The 26470-nt window shown below is 40.3% G+C and overlaps 1 protein-coding gene across 12 annotated transcripts in view; it reads left to right on the top strand.

Annotated features, from left to right (window-relative positions):
• ZNF521 (zinc finger protein 521) overlaps nt 1-26470 on the top strand; it is a 231397-nt gene that overhangs the window by 73183 nt on the left and 131744 nt on the right. For all 12 annotated transcript variants that reach the window (XM_066182344.1, XM_066182333.1, XM_066182376.1 and 9 more), the window contains one exon: nt 20106-23458. In XM_066182344.1, coding sequence (XP_066038441.1) covers nt 20106-23458 — 3353 coding nt within the window. The remainder of the gene's footprint in view (nt 1-20105; nt 23459-26470) is intronic.

Consider the following 26470-nt stretch of genomic DNA (forward strand, 5'->3'; position numbering starts at 1 on the left):
ATAACCTTTACTTTTTTCCTAGCTTTCTATATACATACATCTTATTAATAGAACCACCCTTAGCAGTTCAATATTAGCAAGCACATTAGTAATCTGGAAGTTCTAAGGAGGGTGCCAATATTTTGAAACAATAATTAAAAAAATTAGCAATCCATGAGTTAATATATGCTTTAAAACCTTAATTATTATTTCCTTTTCCTGTTTCTGTGTGATTACAAAGAAAGGATCTGTTTTTCTCCAATTTAGAGAATGTAAATTAAAGTACACAGAACAGTTTTGGCTGTGGAAGATTTTAATTTTAAATAGAAATATTTAAACCAATTTTGAATAACAGAGTTACAGGCTAAGTCTGCAGCAAAATACTGGGAACAGGCAATGTCAGTGAATTTATACACAACTACATGGTTGTAAATCACTACATTTATAGAACTGAGCTGTTCTGTTCTTTAATGATGGAAGGGAAATATTGGAAAATGTGTGTTCTCCTTGCTAATGGGCATAGGGGAAAAGCAGCTCAGTCCCTGTCCTGTACAGTGGAGTGTGGGGTGCAGTGAGCATCCATCAGTGAAGCCCAGGCACCGCTGGCTGAGGGATCTCCTGGCCCTCCATTCCATATGAAGTCTTCTGTATTTGGATGATTGAGTCTGAGCAACTACTTATGGCTTCAAAGGATTTGGATAATGTTACACTGTAGGGTTGGAAATCTCTTTGAATGCTAGGTTGCAAAGGGACAAAGACATCGTTTCAATGCATTTATTAGGCACTGGCTGTAGGAGTGAGGAACAATAAACCATCTTTTTTTAAGTTAAGAGATCTTGGAACAGGCCGCTCCAATAAATCCTGGATTTTAAAAGTGAGGTACATGCTGCAGTGCTGAAGTTGTTTATTCATCTGGAGTGTATTAGGCTCTTGATTAATAAGAAGACATCTGCAATTTTACATAAGAAACAGAGCGGGCAGTTTGGCAGTTGTAAATGGAAATGGGGAGAGAAGAGCCAAACCTATACAAAGCCGTCTACTCCTCATTGCCACTGATGTTGGTAATAATAATTACTTCAGTGGTTAAATATATATATTGATACAATGTTTCAATCTGAAGGGCACAGCAACCATTTTTACAAGAACTACACATCTGTAAGAACTAGTAACTTTTCAGACAGCTCTATAAAATAGAAAGTCATCTTTGTATACCAAATCTGATTTCACAGGTCTCACACTGTCATCTGACAGAAGTAACATATTTGGTGTCGAGTTTACACTGATACAAGACTAATTCTTGATGTTATCTTATATCTCTCAAAAATCTGTGAGCAAAAAATATCAAGCCTGTCAGAGACACGTCTTTTGTAGGAACAATCTTGCATCTTAAATTTAAGAATGCTTTAAAAAAATCCAACAAAGTAAATAGGGCAAAAACTGTGTAAAATTCTGAAAAAGAAACTGTTGCCTAACATATCCAATGAGTGTGATGACTGAGAGCGTCAGTGAAACTCAGTAAGGTTTTGAGGGTTTTTTGTTTTTGTTTTTGTTTTTTTTATAATTGTGTGCTTAACTATGCAAGTCTATAATTTGGTAGAGAAAATAGAACTGTCGTCAGCAGAGTTTCAGACAAATTGGTTCCCAGTTAGAAATTGATTGGGAAGGCCAACAAAAAAAGTGTAAGTATTTATTTCAGGAAGTCACATGCATTGTTAATAATCCATAAAAGGGCAAATTCTGAATGATTGAACACCTCACTCCAAAAAAAACGTTGATAATATGACTCAGATGGTAGATCAGCACTTTTTGCCATAGAAAATGACAAATTAGTTCTTGCCAAAGAACTCTTTATTAGGAGTACAGGAGTACAGGAAATTTTCAATATTTAGTGTTGAAAACTTGACCAAAACAATTTGATCCTCTTGGCACTGCAAGCTTAGTCAAAGTGTAGGGCAATGATCAAAAGATGAGAGGAAGTAGAGACATATCTGAATGTTTTCCAGAGCTGGCTATAAAACAGGACTTCACTAAGTTCGTAAAGTGGAGAGTACACAGGAATCATTCTGATCCTTTTGCAAGCCATCTATCTGCCTTTCATGACTCCATAAACGTTTGTAGCAGCTCTTAATAAGGAAATGTAGGATTAGCAAAACAGTGCATGCTGGTTAGCCTTCAAGGCAGTTACATCTGGAAGTGGGGAGCCACGCCATATGATCAAACAGCTCCTTACAGGCCATGTGCAAGTACTTGTGCCTGTGACAAGGCCACTAAGTGCAGTTCAAGTTTTTACTCTACCTACACCTGAACATGCTGATGTCCTACTATGTAATGAACTACTCTGCATCTTATTTTAGTCGAACCATGGGAGAGGCAATGTTTGGCCATCAGTGTTAGCAAAAACGTTGTTTTCAGATCTGTATTTCCTTTATCATCCTGCTGGGCCAGCTGACAGTCGTGCTGCAGTGGCACCCTGCAAGGTACCTCCAGCCAGTCAGCCAGCTAACAGGGACAGAGCCAGGAGCAGTGTGCTCCCTGGGAGGAGCTCTCACGTTTGGAATGCAAGATGTGGCACTGTTAACCCTGCAGGCTTTTCTGAAAGACTTCAGAAATACGAGTTTGTGTATTTTTTTTCAGGAATTAGTTAAAGATGCAATGTACATCTTATGGTCTTTGTGCAGGAAGGAAAAGGTTTCTTTTTGGATATACCTTTACTTATTTTTATGTATATATAAAATTACATATACACATTATTTTTTGTATGTATGTTAGCTTTCCATATAGTCACTTCTGAATGCATTTTGTATATCCAAGTTAAAGTGTTTGTACTTGGTTAAAACATGGTTTAGAGCTAATTGTTTCAAAATGAAATCACAGTGTGATTTTGCTTGAAGTACTTGTCTGTGGGAAGTTGAAGAAATCCTACAAAGGCTTTTTTTAATGTAACTTACTGAAGAGCAAGAACTGTCATGGTAGCATATAAATGGGGCAGATGGAAATATCCCCTCGAGGCTATGGGACTTGAGTTAATAAACCTTGAAAAGTTACCATAATTTTCACTTTGTATTTTCCTCATGAACCCAAGTAATATAGCTCATTCGTTTTGAATATTACCACTAGACTCCCAGGCAATAAGTCTGATTTTCTTAAACCCTACTTCTAACTAGATCCAGACAAAAGCTAAAATGCCTGTCCCATTAAAAGTTAATAGCAAAAATTCCATTGGCTTCAGCAGGGCCAGGATTTTCTTCTCAGACTTTGTATTTTAGTGTATTTGTTAATGTAAGTTAAATTTAACAGTCTAGTGTTCAAAAGGTTGGCCAGTTCTTTTTCTGCTAATCATCCTCTGTATCTGTTGGATGTGTCTGGTAGTATTTCCTTGATATAAATATCTTGCTAGAAATTTCTTCATTGTGTTCAGTGTATCATGCCTGCAACATAAAGAATATTAGCTTTTTTGCAATTAAATGCGTGGGGAAAGGGATGAATGTAGTTGAGCTTATGAAAATCATCACTTAGGGTTAAAACCTTCATGTAATATGAGTAGGAGCTCATGATAAAGCTAAGTCAGGGTCACATTATACTCTTTACCTCACATAAGAGAATCTGAGGTGACAGAAACTGCCTCTTCAGAGGAATGAAGTTTTTAGTTTGAAAAGGAAGTCAGCAAATTAGAGTATTTCCAAGGCAGTAAATTGTATCAAATAGCAACAGAGATCTAGAAGTTTTCTGTGGAAATAAAATGGTCCAATGTGGGGATGATAAGCCTGGGCTAAAGTAGCAGACTTCAGAGCCAAGGAACAAAAGCCAAGTAGTTATGTAGAAAATCTGGGGAGAATGCAGCCTTTCTTCAGCCATCCCACCCTCTAAGCAGCAGAGAGAATGTTGTACCAGTGCGTTCTAAAATCCCAGCTCAAGGCTGAATAAAATGAAGAAAACAGATCCTGCCGTAATAAAAACACATGTAAAATTCCTGGAAATGTTTCCTGTTACAGGCTGCCTGGTTAGTATATGCTGCCTGCACATTGGTACAAAGTCAGCAATTGTCTGATGTTGTTCGTATTTCTTTTTGCCAGGAAGATGAAGATCAGACCGGAAGGCTATCGGTCTCCTTTGCAGTCGTGTTAGGATCAGAAGGAAATAAAAAAAAATTATTGTCTTGATTGCATTTCAGATTGTTTTGATTGGGATTATGCCCATGAGATAAAAAGCCACAAAACAGGCTTTTTTTTCTGCCACAGTAAAAGCCAGAGAAGAGCTTTTGCTTTGGAGTTGATAGAGAGTAGTCCAAATAATGTCCTGCAAGCCAGATCCAGTCCACAGTGTGATTCTTCCCAGATTACCAATTTTTTGAAGTGACCCTGTGTTGGGACTGTAGCTCGGCAGGAACAGCTGTTACTGGCTCCTCTGGGTGGTCAGGATGCTCTTAGTGTACCCTTCACTCCCCAGCTCTTTGCTCCTCAAGCTGCCACTGTGTCCATGTTGGGGGTGAGGGTTTCTGTCCCTGACTGCAGACCCTGTCAGGTATCCAAGGAGCCAACCCAAAACTGGCATCCGGCCAAGAGCAATTAAATGATTGGACCAAATGGGTAATGCCTTATTCCAAGATGAGTATTTGCTTTTTTTCCACAAGGCAGTCTTCCATTGCATCTCTCTTTTTTCCCCCCTGTCTTTATGTGGGATGTGAGTTATCAGGGGAGTTAGAGGTTGCAGTTCCATTAGCTGGCTGGAGACATCACAATATGTGATATTTTCATTTGGTCTGCACTGAGCTGTGGTTGCTTACAGGAGGTCTGCAGTAGATTTGCAGGCACGTAACATATGCCTCCAGTAGACATGTTTCAGAGGAGCGAAACTGGTGGTAGCAGAATGTCTGCAAGGCTGTGGAAAACGGGGGAAAACACTTAGACCATATGCCTTGAGGCTGCCTTCTTAATGGGCTTGAAATAAAGAAGCAGGAAGTGTTCTGGTGTTCTGGGATGCTGAGAGACACATTTTCAGGTTAGTACAAGATACATTGGGAGTATTATTGACCAGCATTGTTCCTTCCCCAGCAAGAAGGGCCCTGGTTCTCTGTTGAAGTGATGAATTTCCAGCTTATTTGAACAGTTTGCTTATTTATCTTGGACAAAGACTGTACTGCAGTCATCTGGGCTAGACTACTGTAATGTGCTCCTAATTGTTTCCCTTGAAATTGATCTGGAGCCTCTTTGGGGTGGAAAACTGATATATAAAAAAATACAGCCCTGTCCATGTAGCTGTTCAAATTATAATCCCCTGGTTCTTGGGCAGCAGCCTTGCACTCCATGTCCCTGTCTGGCAGTTGCTCGCAGTTGGACATGGCTTTCTCTCCCTGGGCTGAGTCAGACACAGGCCGAAGGCAAGTCTTTCTTGTCCTCGGTAGTGGAACTCCCTGCCAGAGCCCCTTGCTGGCTGCCTTTAAGGCAAGCTGCAAGCCCTGTTTATTTCAGTTGGCCTATCCATGACTGTTTTATGGGCTCCCTACCTTTGTTTTTGCATCTGCTACCCTTTTGTTTTTCTCTTTCCTCTAACTAGTCAGGAATTGAATCTTTTGGGGCTGGCAGGTCCCTTTTGAATTCTGTGTGTATAGCATATTGTAACATGCTATTAGATTTTGCTTTCTACTTTTACTGTTTTGCATTTGGCTCTTTATGCTACTTGGCTTGCAATTGGTGCTTTAGAAAGGATCAAATAAATATATCATTGTGTCAAGTCTTATTTTGTATGAGGGTTAAATCCAGTATCCAAATATAGAAGAATGTGTTTATGGGGAAACTTAGCACTGAGAGATTTAGAAAGAAAGCTCCAATTAGAAAGCAAGCTGATTCCATGCCATTGGCTATGCCATGTTTTCTTTAAGAGAAAACTTCCACTGTAATTAGCAAGAAAGTGCAGCCTACCGGCCAATGCATTACCTAACACAGAGCCTGCTATTCAGTCTTAGGAATAGTTTGTGCTTTTATATGCTCCTGTGGAGACTGACGATGCTGTGAAGTCCAGTATCAGCAAAACAGGAGTCTAAACACAAGCAGAGTCAGGAAATCTTGTACAATAGATGATAAATAGCGATTTGGTTCATTGGCCACTTCAGGAGGAAGTGTGTAAATGTAATCGTGGAATACAATGGTCTGTGCTTCAGATTTAAGCACTAGAATTAAAGTGGCTGTTTTCCATCCTGGACAAATGATTTAACTGTTATATACATACCCCAGCCCATGTACATGATGTTTTTATTTGTGTTATGTGGGCTGCTACGGAATCAGCAGAAGTTCAGGTCTTTGTTTTAGAAACTGCATAGGACTCAGCAAAAAGACGTGTTTTACCTCACATTGAGGTAAGTCTGATAACATCAACCAGGGGAATGAAACAAACAACTAGGAGGAAAAGGAAATAGCAGCCAAGTGCTGTACAAAAAGCGAGGGTCTTAGTTCAAATATTGTCATCTGAAAATGGTTTATGGGCACTAAAACAGAGGAGTGAACCCAGGGGTAAGGTCATGCCACTTTGCTGAGCTTTGGCAATCCAGGAAGTTACATATCATCCATTTAAGAAAGTTCCACTTGTAAAATACTATCAAAGCCCAAGTTGTTTAGGGCAGCTTGGTCCTGCAAAACATTACAATTATTAATCACTTGACTAATCCACATTAATCAGTACAGCCTAGTAGCAAAATTATTATTCAGCTGGCTGAACTGAACAATCTTGCCAAGAAATGAGCCTACTTGGAATTTTAAAATTTATGAAAGTATGTAAAACAAGATGACTGGAAAAGATGCAAAAATCCCGACAAAATCAACTTTGTCTATCATCTCACTGTTTCCATTTCATCCACCACTGACAAGACCAAAAACCTCGACGCAGGTTGGTATTCGGAAAGTAAAGTATTCATTCTATGTATGTGGGAAAAGTGAGTCTCTCCTTCCCAAACACAAACAAAGAAAGAAAAATAAAACAAAAGTAGATGTGTGAGTGGGAAAAGGAAAATAAGTATTTGTTTCTTAATTGTGAGGAGGATGGTTGTTAGGCTTTTAAGAATAGAACATGTAAATGAGTACGGAAACAGCATACAACAACCCATCCAGAAATGTAAATGTGATCAAAACATGTAAGATACATTGGGAGATATGTAAGAATCTTTTAGGCTTCAAGAAGCCTCGGGGGATTCAAAGGAATAATCTGGTGTATATAGCACAGCCATCTCACTTGAAGCAAGGAAAAATAAGGCACAGGGTAGTAAACAAAGTTTGACACATACATTTCAGTACTGGAAGTAATAAATAATGGCTGTTGGTAGGAGCTGAATGCTTTACTGACAAGAACAAGATGGCAATAACTAACTTGTCCCAGATGAGGAACAAAATCTATTTTCTGTAGATAGATGGATGACTAATTAAAAATGTCTGAACAACAACAATTATAAAATGGAGAGAAGGATCTTGGCTGTTCATGTTATTTCTACTACTTCAAAATGTGTATTGTCCTTACATTCCCTTCAAGGAATGACACAATCTTCTGCTGTCTTAAGACACTTGTGCCTTCTGTGGCACTTCGGGCTGCAAATGTTCTGGACCAGAGGAAATGGAAGCAGTGGTTCTGCTGAGGAAAGGCCACTGCTTTCTAGAGCAGGTTGATGACACAGGCTATTGAATCCTTACAGAGAATTGTTTGTCTTCTGGTTTTAGATGGCTTTAATTCCTCCAAATTACTCCTTGAATAATAGGAAAAAGGGCAATTTGAATTTCAGTGACAGATTGGACATAACAGGTTGCAACTATTAGGTCTAATTTTACCATACTGAGAAATAAAATTGCCTAAACATAAACATCGATCACTGATGCAGTAAATTAATTTGTACAGAAAAAGTAGTTTAACTGCAGTGCACATTAAACATAGAAAATTTTCAAAATTACAGCTCTCTGAATTAATTTGTACACTTGTTTACTTGTTAAAAGCAAGGCGAAACTTTTTTGATTTTTTTTTTCTCCTTCTCTTTGTGACTTTGAGTTGTGGAAAGCATGGACAATCACTGATTGTTCTTTTTTTCTTTTCCCCCCCTTTCTGATCAGGTTAATAGACATACTAAAGACCTCTTTTGAATGTTTCATTCTAGCAAGTAAATTCAGCGTTTCAATAGGTTTGAATTATGCTTTGTTAAAAACTGGTGATGTCATATAATTAAAAAATTTGCTATTTGGTTCAGCAACGAGTTTACATTGAAGTGTGTCCTCAGGCTTATTTAAACTGTTGAAGTCTTCCAAACTATTTCACAAAAAATGTCATCTGTGCCTTCTTCCTTCTACTTCCAAAAAATATGTATATACTACTTCCCCACATTTTAATATGGTATCTAGAGACTTAACATAGATGCTAGCCAACTTTTCTTCATTATGGCAGTTGCTATTTTTAATATGCTTATTGTTTTATAAAATGAAAAAGAACATACCCTTCTTGAAACTATGGCTGCAACGTTACCGATTGTATGCAGTTGCAAGCGCATATGTGAGCTGGGTAAAGGTTGCCGAAAGTCACAGTGGAACAGGATCTGCCAATGTGGCTTATTTTGATGGTATCTGGTGTCTACTGTTTTCAAGGACAGTAGTTCGATTCAAACACAATTCTGATAAGTGGCAGGTTTTCATGTCTTTAATGCCCTGACAAGGGCATCCCTCTCAAGAGAGGGAGGTGAAACCATTTGGATGAGAATTTTTTCCCCTCTCTTTTGTGCTGACTCACCAAGATAATGGACAATTAATAGTGAACCTTCTCTGCAGGGAAAGTCTAGGGTTATCACTAATAAAAAGTGCTCGTGAAGTGTTTGGGCACACAAGGGGGAGAAAAAATAAACAAAAATGTAGAAAGCAGGACCAGCACAAGGCTCAATCTACAATATGAATTTTTTTTTCACCTGAAATCATGGTGAATGATTTTTCAGTAGCAGCAGCTGCAGCTTTTCTTGTGAACTGTGAAAAGAAAGGACAAGAGAAATAGTGCTTTTTTTTTTTTCTTTCCCTTTTGTCAGGGAGAAAACTGGCTTGTGTATTTTTTAGAGATACCAATTATTAGAGCTGACTGCTCTTAGTTACCAGTCACATCATGCTGTAAAATTTTCCCTGATAGGGTAAGAAGGAGTGGTCTAAATAAACTACTCTTCACCTTATCTTCGGATCCAAGAGCAGGTTTGCAGGATTCTCATCAGGTATACCTTCATCCTCATTGCTTACATTTAGACTATATGTGGGATTAGTTTCCTTTTCTGAAGAGTGCACACTTCCCCTTGCTCGGGGAGAAAGCTCACAAATTGTGAGTCCGTGCAGCCCACAGTTTTTGCTTCACTGGGCAATCCTAGCAACTCTCAGATGCTCCCAGAACAGCCTGCTGCCCCTGAGGTCACCTGGAGAAGGAGTTGCTGGAGGTCAGCAGAGCGCTGCTCACATTTACAAGTCAAGAGGCAGACTGCCCTGGGGATTATTGCAGTGGCTGTACCTGTGCTCTGGGTTTAGCAACTGATGATGTGATTGTGTGCCTCTGTTATCCAAGTAAACACAGAAAAGATGTACAGTGTTTCCTGGAGTTAGACAAACCAAAGATTAGTCTAAACTGAGAGTGGAACAGGTTAACTGATCTTTCTCCACCCTAAGCTTTCATTTGTCCCTTGAAGCACTGAGCTGTCAATAGAGTGTACAGACTGATAAGTATAGGTTCTCCTCAGCCTGAAAAGATCTGTCTGATAAGATGGCTTTAAAAAAAATAGAGAGAGAGAGAGAGAGAGAGAAACTACGTTAACTGTTTTGACTGCAAAATACCCCCTGGTAGCCAGAGATAAGACACCTTGAGCTGCTCAGAAGGCCTTAGACAGGATGTAAATGAAGCCAATAAAAAAAAAAAAAAAGAAAAAGAAAAAGAATAATTTCAAATCCAGCTGCTATTCTGCTCTGCCCTTATTTCCAGCCCTGACAGCAAAAGGCTTAATTTACTTCATGCCAGGCTTCCATTCTACACTGAGGAAGCTACAAAGGGTTGTTTAAGATACGGGCTTTAACAAAATGGAGATCTCTTTATTTTTGGAGAGGCCTCTACTTCAGACATCTAATAGTGCATTTCAGCAGGCTTTGGTGAATGGAAATTATACAGAAGAGAAGGAAAATTCTGCCTTTTACAAAGAATTTCACCTTCTCTTTTTTATAATTTAATCACCCAAATAAACCTGTATTAACATGAGAGGTCTGAGTGAAGCATACACATACTTTAAATGCAACTCTTAGCTTGCAAAATTCCACGTAGAGGAAGTGATACTCTGCAAGATAAGCAGATGGTAGGTGTGACAGTTTACATGTGACATCTTCATAGTACAATTTGGTCTTCTGAGCACTGTGAACTGGAAAATTCTTTAGGTTTCCCTTACAGCCTAGGCCACCCTTATGTTAATGGAAGCCATGCTCACCTGCCAACCTGTGCCTGTCCCATGGCATAGACAGCCACATGTGTTCCCATTCAAGCAAACCTGGGGAAAATGAGGGTCAGGAAGAAAGGACTGACTTACACAGCATTTTGACTGCATTGAAAAGGTTCCCAAAACACATCACTCCCAGTGTGACTCTGCTGCACTAGAGTTGGTATAAGCATTTTTCTGCCATCCTGTTAAAAAAAAAAAAAGGTTACCTTTGCTCCAGGACATCTTTTTTAACAGCTGTGTAGCACATCTGCACTAACAGATCTAAAAGAAGAGAGCCTAAAATGGGATGTAGATGGACTACAAGAAGCTAAATAGAATGGGTTATCCAAAACTTTCCTCCTTGGGTTTACCCCGCTTTGGTAGGCACCTCTTCTTTTCATAAAAATTTCTCAGGTTGCTGTGGTTTGGTAGTTTGTGCAAACCATCCTAGTGTGAGCATCTGTGTGCCCACTGCCTTTGATCAGCCTGCTGCGTGGAGATTGCCACACTAAGCCCTGGACTTGTTGGGCACTTTCAGCAGAAAGTGCTGTGTTCCGGTCTTCCCTACCCAGGAGCCAAGTAGGTAAAGTATCACATGGCACAGGGCCTTGATTCAGTTCTCTAAGTATCCTGAGGGCACTCAAAGCCATGTTTCCTGCCTCTGAGGAAAGGGTCTTGAGTTGTCCAAAGGTCCCTTCTCCTGGAAGCTGGGCATGCTGAAAGAAAGAGTATCCTATTCATAGACCTGGTAGGAGCACATTTGAGAAGGAACTTGTTAACTTGTGGAGAAGTATGCTCATTTAGTCCAGGGGTTCTTGCAGTGTGGAACTCATGCTTAAGTTTATTTTTGTTTTTATCCACTGCCTCTTTAATGTGTAAAGAGCCCAGTACTCCCCTTTCCCAGCTGAGTGCCCAAGCTGCGAGGCTGCAGACCTTTTCCTGGTTCCCCCCCAGGGCTCCATGAATCCTGCTTTCTTTCCTTCTTGGGCTCCTGGAGACACCTAGGTCCCTTTGCAGATCTAGGTCCAGGAGTTTTCACCTGTGTAAATAAGACCTCCACCACATTTCTGTCATTCTAAGAAATAAGCAGTTCTGTGTTTATTTACTGTATTTAATTCTAGCACACTGTAAAATAACACTGATGTGTTTTTGAAAGCGTTAACTGCCTACACTGCTTTTGCTTGATCTTAATTTCCTTTTACTTTCCATTTCCTTGAAAAGATTTTTAGATATCTTTGCCTGGGTTTCTTTCAGATGCAATTATTGACTGCCTTCTTTCTCTGTACCCTGTATTTCTTTCTTTTACTTCACACATTGCCTTCCTTTTTTTCTCTGTCCTAGTTTAGCCCCCTCCTAACTGTCTTGCTGTTGCTGTTCTGATCTAAAGGCAATGAGGCAAAGAATTGGTGTGGTTGAAATGCAGGCACAAGTGGGACAGACAGGCATACATGATAAAAAATGGGGGACCTTCATGATTAAACTGTAGATTAACTGAAAGAAGGGAGATACTCAAATCACGACCCAAGGTGCTGCTTGCCATCTCGGGGGATTCTGCTTGCAAATCCCGCCCAGAGGCTCCATCTTTTGTCTGAGCCGACAGCTAGGGATGGTTTTTGACAGCCTGCCCTTCTCCCTGCAGGGTCCTGCAGCTGTGTGGGAATGGGGACTTAGAGGACAGCTGTGAAGTGGGGTCCCTTCAGCTCTTGGGGCCTGATCTTATGGACCATTTGTTTTTGGGGAGGAAAGAGAAACAATGACATTTCTCTGCCTTAAGACACAGTCTTTGTGCTGTGACCTGGGAAAGAAAGAAACAATCAGCTCATTTTGATACCTATATATCTTGAAAGTTTGACTGGCTCTGTGTTACAGGGTCTGCTGTCTATGAGGCTTTCAAAATGAGCTGCAGTGCAGGGGAAGATTGGAGGGAGAGGGCTTTTGGTCCTATTCATGGTGTTGCCTGGGGGAGAGCACAACCCAGTGAAAACAGAAGACAGAGGGAAATACTGGGGTCCAGTGAAGAACCTTGAACTGTTATCTCCTAGTCATTTGCTGTTCTTAATAAGCAGTACAAATACTGTTATTGGCTCAACAAATTATAATAATTATTCTCTAGCAGAAACCTGATTGGCTGAATCACTGCTTTTAGTACATGAGGTTGTTAATGTACAGGTTCTCAGGAGATCGTTATTATGTATAAGTTTGCTGGAGTATTTGAATGGGCTTTTGCTCTGCCATTATCTTGATTTTAAATGCAGTTATTCTCAGGGTGTTTTTTTCTGACCCTAGCTTGAGATGGAACAAGCCTGGTGGTCTCTGACTCATACTGTACAAACAAACAAACACAACAACTAAAAGAAACAGCAACTTAACAGCGGAAGAAATACAGTGTAAATGTGTTTGTCACATTTAAGCACTGGACAAATGAGCTAATTTGAATCGCTTAGTGCTTGTACAGTCACAACTAAACAACCCCTGTAAATTAATTGTGTGACATGTGATTCCCAATTATGTAAAGCAGTATAATAAGCTGTAAGGATGGTGACTGTCATTAGTTATATGTACAGAAGTGTGGAAAATTACTTATGCTTTCTCTTTGCCTATAGAGGCACAAAATGCCAGCTTTCTCAAACAAGCAGAAGGGTAGCTCTGTTTTCTTCTAGTTGCAAATTGGGGTTTGTGTATGATTTGAAAGATGGAGCAGAATATGAACTGCTTACATTTTCTTTAATTTGGCTGCAGAAGATGGAATTCATTGGGCTCCGTCTGTTCAAATGAACTTTAAGCAACAATCAAGGAAAACATTTATGCTCCTCTTTACATATGTAATGGTAATATGTCTTCTGGAGAAGACATAATGGAGCTGGAGCCTTAGGTTACCTTAGGAGAGCAATACAGGAATGTTAACTACTTATGTAGGCATTAAAGGCATTTTATAAAAGCAAGCAGGTTTTTCCTGTGAGGTATTAAAGTGACTTATTTGTTGTTTCTAGGAGCTGCCTTTCCTCTGGTTATGAAATTTAAAATGGGGAAAACGTCCCTACCAGCTGTCTCAGTTCTTTTGGTCAGGAACCCCTCTATGTCTCTCCCCCAGTAATCTAACTGTTAACGCACTTAATTGGTGCTCCCAAAGCAGTTTTGAAATATTGATAGATGTTAAAAAACATCTGTAAATTATAAATAATTTTAAAGTTCACATTTCTCTTTTGAATGCCCATTACAGAGTATTAGTTTTCAAGCCATTTAATAAGTTATGAGACAAATGAGTGAGTTTAATGTGTGGTCACTGATGTGAAAAAATTGTGATGATTATATTAAAGTTTCAGCCTTTCCAAAACTGTGTACATTTCTACTGAAAGTAAACAGAGAAGATTATGTAACAATGTATATTTTATTTAAAATTACTTTAAAGACTAGTCCTACCTTCTATTAAAAACTCCAAAACTATAACTTGTTTCAGTGACATGTATGTTAGGCCATCACTGAAGCCATGTTAATCCTTAAACACTGTTCTTTGATATTCTAGTTATTTAGATCTATTCAGCACACAGCACAATATTGTTTTATTTCAGCAATATCTAACCTCTTCATTTGCTATTTATTCACACCTGCATATTCCCTTAAGATTCCTTATCTCATTTTCAGGGTAGTCCTGCAGACAATTAGTGGTGGTAATAATATAAAATGTGGCCAGCACTAAACCTGAAATGGCCATTACAAGTAAACTATATGATATATAATAACCACTCCACTCAATTACCTGCACAAAAAATGCAAGGATTTAAAACTGTGAAGCCTTATCATACATCCAGTTAACTGACCTACCTACCTACCTGCTATTTAGTCCTTCTTTTCTTACAAATCATGTTCTACCTTGTGGCATGCTGTCTGGTAAATTAGCAATGTTGTACATTTGTACGAGTTTTCCATCCTTTTCAGTAAGTGTGTATAAGCACATATAAGTCTGTGCACTGGCATATGAACAGGTCATTGACTGGTGGTAGGACAACAGATAATAACTACATAACAACCCAATGCATAAATGCATACATGTGCATTCACAATCTATGTGCCTGTGGCAGTATGGAGTGCACAGGTTTGTGTGCTGCTGCCTGGTGTACTTGATTTTTCATTTTTAGTATCTGTTATCATCCTATGTAACTCATTATTTTTTACCTGTTAAAGAAACCTTGCTGTTTAGTACTTTGGATGGGATCCTGGGGGATAATGGTATCACCAACCTGCCCTTACTGTTATGGGAGAAAAGTAGTGATAACATATCAGCAGGACCCAGAGCTGGGGGTGTCTGTCCATATCTACTGCTGGGCTTTCTCTTTGGTTGAGTCCAGCAGTTTAAAAATTTTGCCAGCTCTGTGTTTCAGAGGAGAAAGAATTATTCTTGCAAGAATGGCTCAGACGGGGAGATGCAGGTTCTGTTTCCTCCTTCACACAGATTACATTTGTAACCTGAGGCAAAGCATTCCAGCTTGTCTGTGCCCATTACTTGAGCTGCAAAATGGGGAAAATGGAAAACTGCTGCTTACAGGATATTGAAAATATTAATTTGTTCATATGTGTAAACTCTGTTCTATCAGAGGGTGCCTATGTATTACGGCACATAAAGGTTAGCTGACATTTGCTTTAGGAATGTGGCCATTTGTCTAGTGGCAGCAAAAAACATCTTTAAATCATACAGGAAAATAAGACAAGTAAGTACCCTGAAGTCTACTCCAGCAAAAGCATGTGTATGTCATAGGACCTTCCTGGTGAGTAAGTAACATCTTTCTGAAGCTATCCTGTTGATTCAGTCAGCAGCACTAGGGATAAGATCACTTTTAAGCCCTCGCGTCTGCTGGGGTTGGCACATGAGTGGCTGGCTGCTAACTCCACAAAGGTGCTTTTGTGCTCTTGTGCTTCCCCTTCCTCCCCCCCTTTTGTGGGATAACTCCTTCTGGTATTGCTTGACTTTTCTGTTAGTGAGCGCTTTCCCCATCAACACTACCGAACAGGTGTTACTCTGCTACTAACTGAGTTTCCAGCTGTCCTCCTCCAACACAGTCCAGGCAAAATTTGTTGTTTCATCCTATTAGACAGACTAGAGAATTATCAAGCCTGAGATGGAGGTCTTCCTTGCAGGATACGATAGTTTTGTTGCCAGAAGATGGTCAGGAAGGCCTGGCTGGCTAACAAAGACAGTCCTTCAGCTGCTGGGTGTAGTTCCAGTTTTGCATCCCCTTTGGCAGCAGCACAGAGACTGCTGCAGTGTGGCCAGCCAGCAGAATTAGGAAATAAGGACCTCTTTTATTTACTCAGGCTGCTGAATCATGGGCATTCCTGTCTGCTTGGAGAAAAGTCAGGCAGCTCTACTTTCCACTGGAAGTCTCAGGAGTGCTTGGTACTTTCATCTCAGAGTGTTCACACACTTGTTTTAATGTGCTTTATGGAAATGGTGAAACTCAGCAAGTACAGTTGGTGTAGAAAAACATCTGCACTAACTATTCACACTCATTTGAATCTTTAAATAGACTTTTAGGCCTTGTAGCCGATTTTCAGCAAAGTTTTTTGGTTGTGAATGCTAGAGCTTTCTTAGAGTCAGTGAGTGTGAAGTGACTGGTTCCAAAAATTAAAAATTTACATGGACATGTTAAGTGCATCACATTGAAACTCAGAATACTTGCCATAACACAAAAAAGGCATTTACAGTAAGTAGCACTTAGTGAGTGCTGAAGGGAAAAAAAAAAAGGTCGATACAGAAAATATATTTTAAAACTCCATAAACACTCCGTCAAGTACCTGGAGCCTTATTCTGCCCTCAGATAGATGTGTACCACTCCTGGGAACTTGTATGTGTGCATCTGAATTTGGTCCAGAGTATTTTAAAATCGCTTGTTATAACATTAAAGATCAGATTTGTAACGTTGACATATAGCTCAGTGCGTAGGTGTCTACAGATTTATATACAGGCAGCTGTGTGCAGAGTAGCAGCAAACTGCATTTTCTATGAGAGTGATGGGTGAAAAGGGGTTTGAAACCTTTTACCCCAAAAGCAGGTCAAACTTTACCCCCAGCGCAGAGCTGGCTCTGTAGTGAGATCCACTGGGAAAGCTGCAGTGGAGTCTGCATCTCAAGCATCTGGCTTGCTCCAGAGACCTTAATTGAGCTTCTCCATCACAGTTTTGAGAGCCAAGGCCTGCTCACCTTGTGCCTGTGCACGTGGAGTAGCCAGTCAAACTTTGCTGCCATTCTGAGGGAGATGCTCTTAGTGCTTGCACCTTAATTTTCTGGGGCAGCATCCTTGTGGGGAAAGGTGGGGAGATGGCAGGGCAGGCATTGCCATCACTCACGTCCTGCTGTACCAGTAGTTACCCTTAGTCCAGGGTAACTACTGGTTACCCTGGTTGCTGTCCCCAGATCCATTCCTACCCAACCCCTGAGCTCAACTGGCACATTAGTCCATTGCACACAATGTTCCTGGTGTTCAGGTTGGAGTCTGCACGGCAAAAGTCACTGCAGTGAAACATTTTCCTTGTTGCAGGAGAATGGTTTCAGAAGCCTTTCTGTGAGTCACTGAAAGCTGATGGGCTTGGCTTTGGAGCCCTTTGTGTGAGGGCAGCCCACGGTCCCTCCTTCCAGAGCATGTGGCCAGCCACCAGTGCCCCCTCCATACTGGCTGTCCCCTGCCCTGCCATGCCAGGGGGTGGGGAGGGGAGTCGGGAAAGCGTGTTGGGAACATTGTTAGGCTTGTACTCCGGAAAATCCTGTTGTCCTCCGCCTTGTGGAATTTCCCTTGCCTTGCTGATTCTCCTGTAGCTCTGAGAGATTGGAAGATTTTCACTTCTCGAGTTTAAAGGACGCAAGTCTGACTTGTGAGTGGCTTGCCCTTATCCCTTTTGCACCAAGAGAATTGCTCTGTAGAATTAGTACAGGCTCTGAAAAAAAAATGCAACAGCAAAGTGGCACACATTTCCATTTGCCGGCTGGAAAGTAAGAACTCTCTCTGTGTTACAGTTACCTTCTCCCCCCTCAGCTTTCCTTAGCCTTCTATAAAAGCTGAGAAGACTCACAGGCAAACAAGAAGAATTGGGTGGGGGAAAGGGGCTGCCAGTGCTTATGCCATGGTCACATTCCACGCTTGATCCTGACCCTGCTGCCATCCCGACAGCCTGCTGGGATCCACGAGCCGGGGGGAATAGTTGTATAATAGGTAAAACCGGGCAGGCAGTGGCCACAAAAAGGATGTGATTTACTGCTATGTCAGTGATGGTACACTATTTATAACACTTACTATATATTCCTCTAAACGTTTATACAATAATATATCATTTCTCTATAGGATATACATTTTAATACTAAATTTGGTTACAAAATATGTTGCCTAGGCAGTCACAGACTATTTTTCTTCACTCCGTTGCTTGACATAAATTCCTGTTTATCTGCCATCAGTGGGTGTATGTCAGAAATATATTGGATTTTTAAAGAACAAAAGGTTTTCCCATTTAAAAAACCTAGCTGGAAAGATGCATTTAATATAAAATTTAGAACTGGAGAAAATGTTAACATATTTTTCTGCAAATGCTTGTTCCACTGTTTTGATAATTTCCAGTTTTAGAGCCAAATCCAACAATTTGAAAGGGCAGTACACAGATTTACATTAAAAGTCTCCTGTGAATATTGCAGTCATTAATGTACCATCTTAAAAACTCACCTGACTGCTGGTTTTGTTTAGTGTGTATGATAATGAGGAACTTTTCACACTGGGAAGCATTTTAGCAGATGACAGTACTTTTGCTGAAAGGAAGGATTTTTATGTTTCAATTTTTTTGATAAACGAACAGCATTGTTTTTGGTTTAAAAACATGGCATTCAGGCCAGGGCTTGATTTTGTTATTTAAATACATACCAATAATGCAGATTTATAGGTAGGTTATTACAGATGTATAGTATGTGCGTGTGTGCAGAAGGTGTGTTTAATTTGTGAGACCCTCCTCTCCAAGACATAAACAAGAGGATAAAAACCCATACAGTGTCCAAGTTATCCTGAAAAGCATTGTGTGAATGGGCAGGCATCCAGCAATGGTGTTTGGTTGTTTTCTCAGAGTTAGATGGTTGCCATCTGGCATTGATAGTGAGATGGCATTGTCATCAGTTTCTAGATGCAGGAAAGGAATGAATCCTCATCTGTTTCCTGTGGATAAGCAAGAGGTTGATAATCTAGTAAAATCTCTTTACCTTAAAGTAAGCACGCTTGGAATTTGTTTATATAATATAAGCCAGCTCTAACTTTTGTGTTGTTGTAGGAAATTTCTTGAGAGAACACTGAAGATGTTAAGAAACTTTCTGCTTTGCAAGAATACCTTTAGAAAGATATTTTTCAAGAGGTTTATTGTATCTTTTTTTTCTGCAGTGTTACTGTAGTCAGTTTTACTTTTAAAAGGAAGAAAAACCTCAAGCATTGCCCCTGGAAAGGAATAGAATAATTGGATATAGAGTAATCTTTCAAACATTATTTTAATATTTTAAAAGAAATTTTAGGTTAATATCAGTATGATAATTGAAGTATAGTTATCTACATTTAAAACAAAAAGTGCAAAAAACTGTACAGCACATCTCTTGAAAAAATATGTTTACAATTTTCCCTTTTTGGAGATGAAGTAATACCATAGATAACTAGTCCATTTATTATCTGGCCAGCATATCTGCTTTGTCTTTTCCTGGTTACTCATAAATCTTTCAGCTTTTACCATAAATGTTTATCATTTTTCCTGTTTCCAGTTTTTTACAAGTTGCTTTGTCTGTGATCACCTCACAGTATAGGTTCTGTTGTACTGAGGAAGTTCAGCTGGCTGAGACCTTTGCAAAAAAGGAAGAAATGGTGGGCAACCTCTTGAACTTAAAAAAAAAATGCTGTTCATGGCTGACCCTTGTGACACTTTCCCATTTTACTTGATCCTGGTTGTTGGTTTGTTAGATTGTTTTGAACATTTAATGATCCAGCTGCCAGCTTTCAGTAACTGAATTGTATCATTATTGGAGAAATCTGGTTGTGCTTTATTAGAGAAAGCATCACTGTTTATATTGTTGTCCTGTTCCTGCCTTGTAATTTTTTATGCTATTGTTTAGAATAACACCCAAGTCTCTCTCTGAAATAGACTTTAAAAGACTCCTGTGTTCAGAATCAACTTCAAAGGAAAAAAAATACCACAAACCTGTGGCAAAGCAGGGCGAGCCTTTTCATTAAATATTAGGCATGTGGGTTGACTGTATTAATTTTAAATCATTCTGGTAATATTTTCTCCCTTCTTTTGACTTTTCAGATGCTCACATAATATGCAAATAATTTTACAATGGATACAAAAGAAACATTAAATATATTAAAATCTGCATTTTAATAAAGTTGTCAATGTATAATACATATTCTGCAACTGAGAAAGAATGATAAAAAAGCAATAAAAAGTTAATATAGGCACAGAACTATTTAATAACTTCTAATGTTTTACAGTATGATAAAAATAAATGTGGTCTTGAAACTGTTGAATATCAGTGTAAGAATTGTCCTAGTCTGAGTTTAATGTTTTAACTATTTAGGAGTAGCAGTCCTGCTACTGCTATTCATATGCACTTTCCATCGCCTTTTGACTCTTGGGATTAAGCTTGTGGGCATGTTTCTTTGTCATTTCAGATGGAGTGGATGTTGAGGATGACCCCTCTTGCTCATGGCCAGCATCATCGCCTTCTAGCAAGGATCAGACTTCCCCGAGCCATGGAGAAGGCTGTGATTTTGGAGAGGAGGAAGGAGGCCCAGGTTTGCCATATCCGTGCCAGTTCTGTGACAAATCGTTCAGCCGCCTCAGCTACTTAAAACACCACGAGCAAAGTCACAGTGACAAGCTCCCTTTCAAATGCACGTATTGCAGCCGTCTCTTCAAACACAAGCGCAGCAGGGACCGCCACATAAAGCTTCACACAGGAGACAAGAAGTATCACTGCAGTGAGTGTGATGCCGCGTTCTCAAGAAGTGATCATCTTAAAATCCACTTAAAGACTCATACGTCCAACAAGCCATATAAGTGTGCCATTTGTAGGCGTGGGTTCCTGTCATCTAGTTCACTGCATGGACACATGCAGGTTCACGAGAGGAACAAAGATGGCTCCCAGTCGGCTTCCCGGATGGAGGACTGGAAAATGAAAGACACTCAGAAATGCAGTCAGTGCGAAGAAGGCTTTGATTTTCCTGAAGATCTTCAGAAGCACATCGCAGAATGTCACCCTGAGTGTTCCCCTAATGAAGACCGATCTGCTCTTCAGTGTGTTTACTGTCATGAACTCTTTGTAGAGGAAACGTCCCTAGTAAATCACATGGAGCAGGTTCATAATGGTGAGAAGAAGAATTCATGCAGTATTTGCTCTGAGAACTTTCATACTGTGGAGGAGCTGTACAGCCACATGGACAGTCACCAGCAGCCAGAGTCGTGCAACCACAGCAACAGCCCATCTTTGGTAACTGTGGGGTACACATCAGTCTCTAGCACTACCCCAGATTCAAATCTCTCAGTGGATAGCTCAACAATGGTGGAAACGGCTCCTCCTATTCCAAAAGGTCGCGGAAGGAAGCGGGCAGCTCAACAAGTGCCAGATATCACTGGTCCTTCAAGTAAACAGGCGAAAGTTACTTATAGCTGCATTTATTGCAACAAACAGTTGTTTTCCAGCCTTGCAGTTTTGCAGATACACCTGAAAACTATGCATTTAGATAAACCCGAACAAGCCCATATCTGTCAGTATTGTTTGGAGGTGTTGCCATCTCTCTACAATCTGAATGAACATCTTAAGCAAGTCCATGAAGCTCCAGACCCAGCACTGATTGTTTCTACCATGCCTGCCATGGTCTACCAGTGCAACTTCTGCTCTGAAGTGTTCAATGACCTCAACACCCTTCAGGAACATATCCGATGCTCTCATGGATTTGCCAACCCTGCTGCTAAGGACAGTAATGCATTCTTTTGTCCCCATTGCTACATGGGATTTCTTACAGATTCTTCCCTGGAAGAGCATATTAGACAAGTCCATTGTGATCTTAGTAGTTCCCGTTTTGGTTCTCCTGTGCTCGGAACCCCAAAGGATCCAGTGGTGGAAGTGTATTCTTGTTCTTACTGTACCAATTCTCCAATATTTAATAGTGTTCTTAAACTGAACAAGCATATCAAGGAGAACCATAAGAACATTCCTTTGGCGCTGAATTACATCCACAATGGGAAAAAGTCCAGAGCCATGAGTCCATTATCTCCTGTAACCATTGAGCAGACCTCTTTAAAGATGATGCAGGCAGTTGGAGGTGCTCCTCCTCGTCCTGCCGGGGAATATATTTGTAATCAGTGTGGTGCTAAGTATACTTCCTTGGATGGTTTTCAGACTCACTTGAAAACACATCTTGACACTGTCCTGCCAAAACTGACCTGCCCTCAGTGCAACAAGGAATTTCCAAACCAGGAGTCACTGCTGAAACATGTTACCATTCATTTCATGATCACCTCAACCTACTACATCTGTGAAAGCTGTGACAAGCAGTTCACTTCTGTGGATGACTTGCAGAAACATCTACTAGACATGCATACATTCGTGTTCTTCCGCTGCACCTTGTGCCAAGAGGTTTTTGACTCCAAAGTCTCCATTCAGCTGCACTTGGCTGTGAAGCACAGCAATGAGAAGAAGGTATACAGATGTACGTCTTGCAACTGGGATTTCCGCAATGAGACTGACCTACAGCTTCACGTGAAACACAACCACCTGGAGAACCAAGGCAAAGTACACAAGTGTATCTTCTGTGGTGAATCCTTTGGTACAGAGGTGGAGCTTCAGTGTCACATCACTACGCACAGCAAGAAGTACAACTGCAAGTTCTGCAGCAAAGCTTTCCATGCTATCATCTTGCTGGAAAAGCACTTGAGGGAAAAACATTGTGTTTTTGAAACAAAAACTCCAAACTGTGGAACAAATGGGGCATCTGAGCAAGTTCAGAAGGAGGAAGTGGAACTCCAGACCTTGTTGACAAATAGCCAGGAGTCCCATAACAGCCACGATGGCAGTGAAGAAGATGTGGACACATCTGAGCCTATGTATGGCTGTGACATTTGTGGAGCAGCTTACACCATGGAGACTCTCTTGCAGAATCACCAGCTGCGAGACCACAACATTCGACCTGGAGAAAGTGCCATAGTGAAGAAGAAGGCTGAGCTCATTAAAGGGAATTACAAGTGTAATGTGTGTTCTCGAACATTCTTCTCTGAAAATGGGCTTCGAGAGCACATGCAGACACACTTGGGACCAGTGAAACACTATATGTGCCCAATCTGTGGTGAGCGGTTTCCATCTCTTCTGACTCTTACTGAACATAAGGTCACACATAGTAAGAGCCTGGACACTGGAAACTGCAGGATTTGCAAGATGCCCCTCCAGAGTGAGGAGGAATTTTTAGAGCATTGCCAAATGCACCCTGACCTGAGGAACTCCTTGACAGGGTTCCGCTGTGTGGTGTGCATGCAGACAGTGACCTCCACGCTGGAACTGAAAATCCACGGCACGTTCCATATGCAGAAAACTGGAAATGGTTCTGCCGTGCAGTCCACAGGACGTGCACAGCATCTCCAGAAACTGTACAAGTGTGCATCTTGCCTGAAGGAATTCCGTTCGAAACAGGATTTAGTGAAACTTGACATCAACGGTCTGCCATATGGTCTGTGTGCTAGCTGTGTTAATCTCAGTAAAAGTGGTAGTCCAAGTGTCAACATCCCTTCAAGCAGTAACAGACAAGGCATGGGCCAAAATGAGAGCTTGAGTTCCATTGAGAGCAAAAGCAAGGCAGGGGGACTGAAGACTCGCTGTTCTAGTTGCAATGTAAAGTTTGAATCAGAAACTGAACTCCAAAATCATATTCAATCAATCCACAGAGAGCTTGTTCCAGACAGCAACAGTACACAGCTGAAAACACCACAAGTATCTCCAATGCCTAGAATCAGCCCCTCCCAAACTGAAGAGGTAACCCTTTTTTCTTTGCTCTTGACACCTTCCATCATTTTGGAAAAAATCCCCTTTTTTTCAAGCTGTCTTACCACTTGTCATGAAATGCTTAGGCTGATCCATGTTACATTTCCATCCACAGCCATTAGCTAGTAATTACTTGCTTCTTGATATGCCTTACATCTTGGATTGAATTTTGCAGAATAGGACTTATTCCAGTCTCCCTAGGATATTGTCTTCTGTGTCACTGAGGAGTCCTATCTTCATGCCAGCACAACTGAGATCTGGAATCTTATCCTAGCTCCCATACGCATTGGAATCCCCAGCTAGGAGTTGTGCTTACGGCAGAGAGCATTAATGACTGAGGAGTAGACACAGTGAGCCAAAATGCTGGCATAAGGGGTTGATTTTTTAAAAAAATATTTGTAAGCAACAAATTGAGGGTATTTTTGTTAATTCTGTTGTAGACTTTCATTTTCCCCTCTTATAGCATATTTTGATTAAGTAGAAGTGCAGTGCTAGCCTAAGGTAAATCGGGAAATCAGTCCTTTGGATGCAATTGCTTGTTGTTTTTCTTTCAATTCCTGATGAAGAACATTTTGATGTCACTGAAACATGTACTGCCTGGTTGAAATTCCATCATGCAGCATAACTTGGAAAGTATGTATCAAACTCTTGAAAGATGTAATCTGCTTCCTCAGTCATCAGTGACCAAGTAATGACACTTGTTGGTGGGGATGTAGGGGAGTCGTGTACTGAGGGAAGGGAATCTGTTTTATCTTCACAAATATTACCATTTGAATGGCTTAGAGGTAATAATTTAGGCATGGTATCTTGCATTATGATTTAGGCATGGTGTATCTTGCATCTTATAATTCAGGAAGCCTAAAAACACAGCACAAGCAAATTTTAAGAAATAACAGCTTTTGTTTCAAGAAAGCTTTTAGCCTATAATGATATGAGCATGGTGCAACCTATTGCTGTGAATGTGTATGGATACCCTGTGGCTAAAGAGCTGCTGCTCTTCCATCACCTTCCTCACTCCCTGTTTGTGAGCCCATCTGTTGGGAAGGATATCTCAGCATGTCATCCAACAGTGTTGTGCAAACTGGAGGGCAGAAGGGAGGCAGAGAGGGAAGAGTGAGGATACATCAGCATGTGTGGACCAAGAGATAAGCATTTATGGAGCTTCTGAGAACATAGATGAAGATAGGCTGGGAGAAGGACACTGAGGTAGCACAGTGCCTGGAGTGCCATGAAGTGAGAATTGAAGCTGAGAGTTCAGGATGAAGTACCAGGCAGGATGCATCTTGCAGGGGAAGGCCGTGTCCTTTTATTACTTCTTCATCTCCGGTTTGCACATTGGGTGGTGGTAGGGGACACCTGAGGAATGGGATGTGGTGTGGAATTTATGGAAGGCTGTTAGACTGAGAACCTGAGGTCTAATGAAAAACATCTTTTTAAAGAAAAAGGAAGAGGAGTGGCTCTCATTAGCTGTGTTTTAGGCCACTGATGATCTCACTGCTGCTGAGTTAGAACTGCAGGATAACCAGCTGCATGTTTTTGATAGGTTCAGAGTCATCCTGGTTTCTGTCATCTTGTACCAAGTGACTACAAATTTACTACTGAAATCCCTCTTCTCAGTCATGCTGGAAGCCAATTCCTGCTACCTCAAGCACAATCACAATCATGTGTTAAGTCAGTTACCATGCTAAGATGTTACTAACTTGTCTTTCTCTTGCTTGTAAGTTAGACAAAAAGAGATTTGGGAGTCCTTTGTGGTGATGTAAGATTAGTTACCTTCAGTGTCATTAGTGAATCTTCCTCTACTTGGATCAGGTATAATCAGAGTTCTTAGTTATACTTCTGAATGGTATAATATTCCTCTTCTTAATCCTTTTGATTTTTATATAAAAGTGTATCTAAGATGAAAAAGCTTTTTAAACTACACATTTGTGAATAGCATTTGCCTCCTTCAAATCACCATTTGCCTCCCACCTCCATTCTGAGGTTGTAAACTAAATTTTCAGTGTCTATGGTTCTGGTGTCCACATAGTAATGTAGACTTTCAGATTCTTTTCTCATGGGAAAACAAAGCCATCAAATTCCTGACAGAGCATTAGTAGTTCTGGAAACCACAAATGCACGTTTGTAAAATCCTGAAAGATGATTAATTTTTCTAGCAGATATTACTGGTTCAAATTCCAGCGATGCAAGCATTTTAGCAATGGGAATCAAAATTGAAAGTGGTAATGTGCAGATGTTTAAAACTATAGATTGGATGTCCAGACTGAGGGAAGGAAAAACATAAGCGTATAACACAAACAGTAAAAAAAATATTGGACTTTTAACTTTTATTATTAGTCACTGGCTTTGATACTCCACTGGAAGGATTTTTCTTGAACTGAACGGGATGTTGAAGACAGCTACTTAAACATGCAATTTTGGGGAAATTTTCAACAAACAGTATTTCAATATCAAGGAATGAAAGTTTCATTTGCATTATTGAGAGTCACGTGAATTGAGATTTCCACCTATATATAAAGAATATTTCATTCCTAAGGCAAGAAAAATAGTTATCTTCCATATATGAGATGAGTTGTCAGACCATTAATATTGCTGAATGCCCCTTTTTACTCAGTAATAAATTTCAATTATGAGAATATTTGAAAATACCTTTTTAGGATAAAAGATCACACTGAAAGTGTCACTTCTAGCCTCTTTGCCGAGTATTCTCATGGTTGAACTAGAAAATTTCCCTTTTTAGTCTGTTCTCAGTGATGTGATAGGCTGTAATTACCTTACCATGGTATGTCTTCAGCTGAGCTGTCAGCTGCTGAGCTCACCCCACTTGCTGAGTGAAAAATGTTGACCCGAATCATCTCCACTGGAGGCTACCTTCTGGTTGGGATGGCGAATTATGAGTAGTGCTCATCATCGGTTACAACAAGTCAAGGAGCAGGTCAGAACTCATTAAGCCCATCACACTGCTGAATCTAGTATCCCTAAGTTATCACACAGACTTAAACA

The sequence above is a fragment of the Chamaea fasciata genome, unplaced genomic scaffold (genome assembly GCF_029207755.1).
Source record: "Chamaea fasciata isolate MVZ Bird 193981 ecotype frontalis unplaced genomic scaffold, bChaFas1.0.hap1 SCAF_1, whole genome shotgun sequence".
NCBI classification, from domain to species: Eukaryota; Metazoa; Chordata; class Aves; order Passeriformes; family Sylviidae; genus Chamaea; species Chamaea fasciata.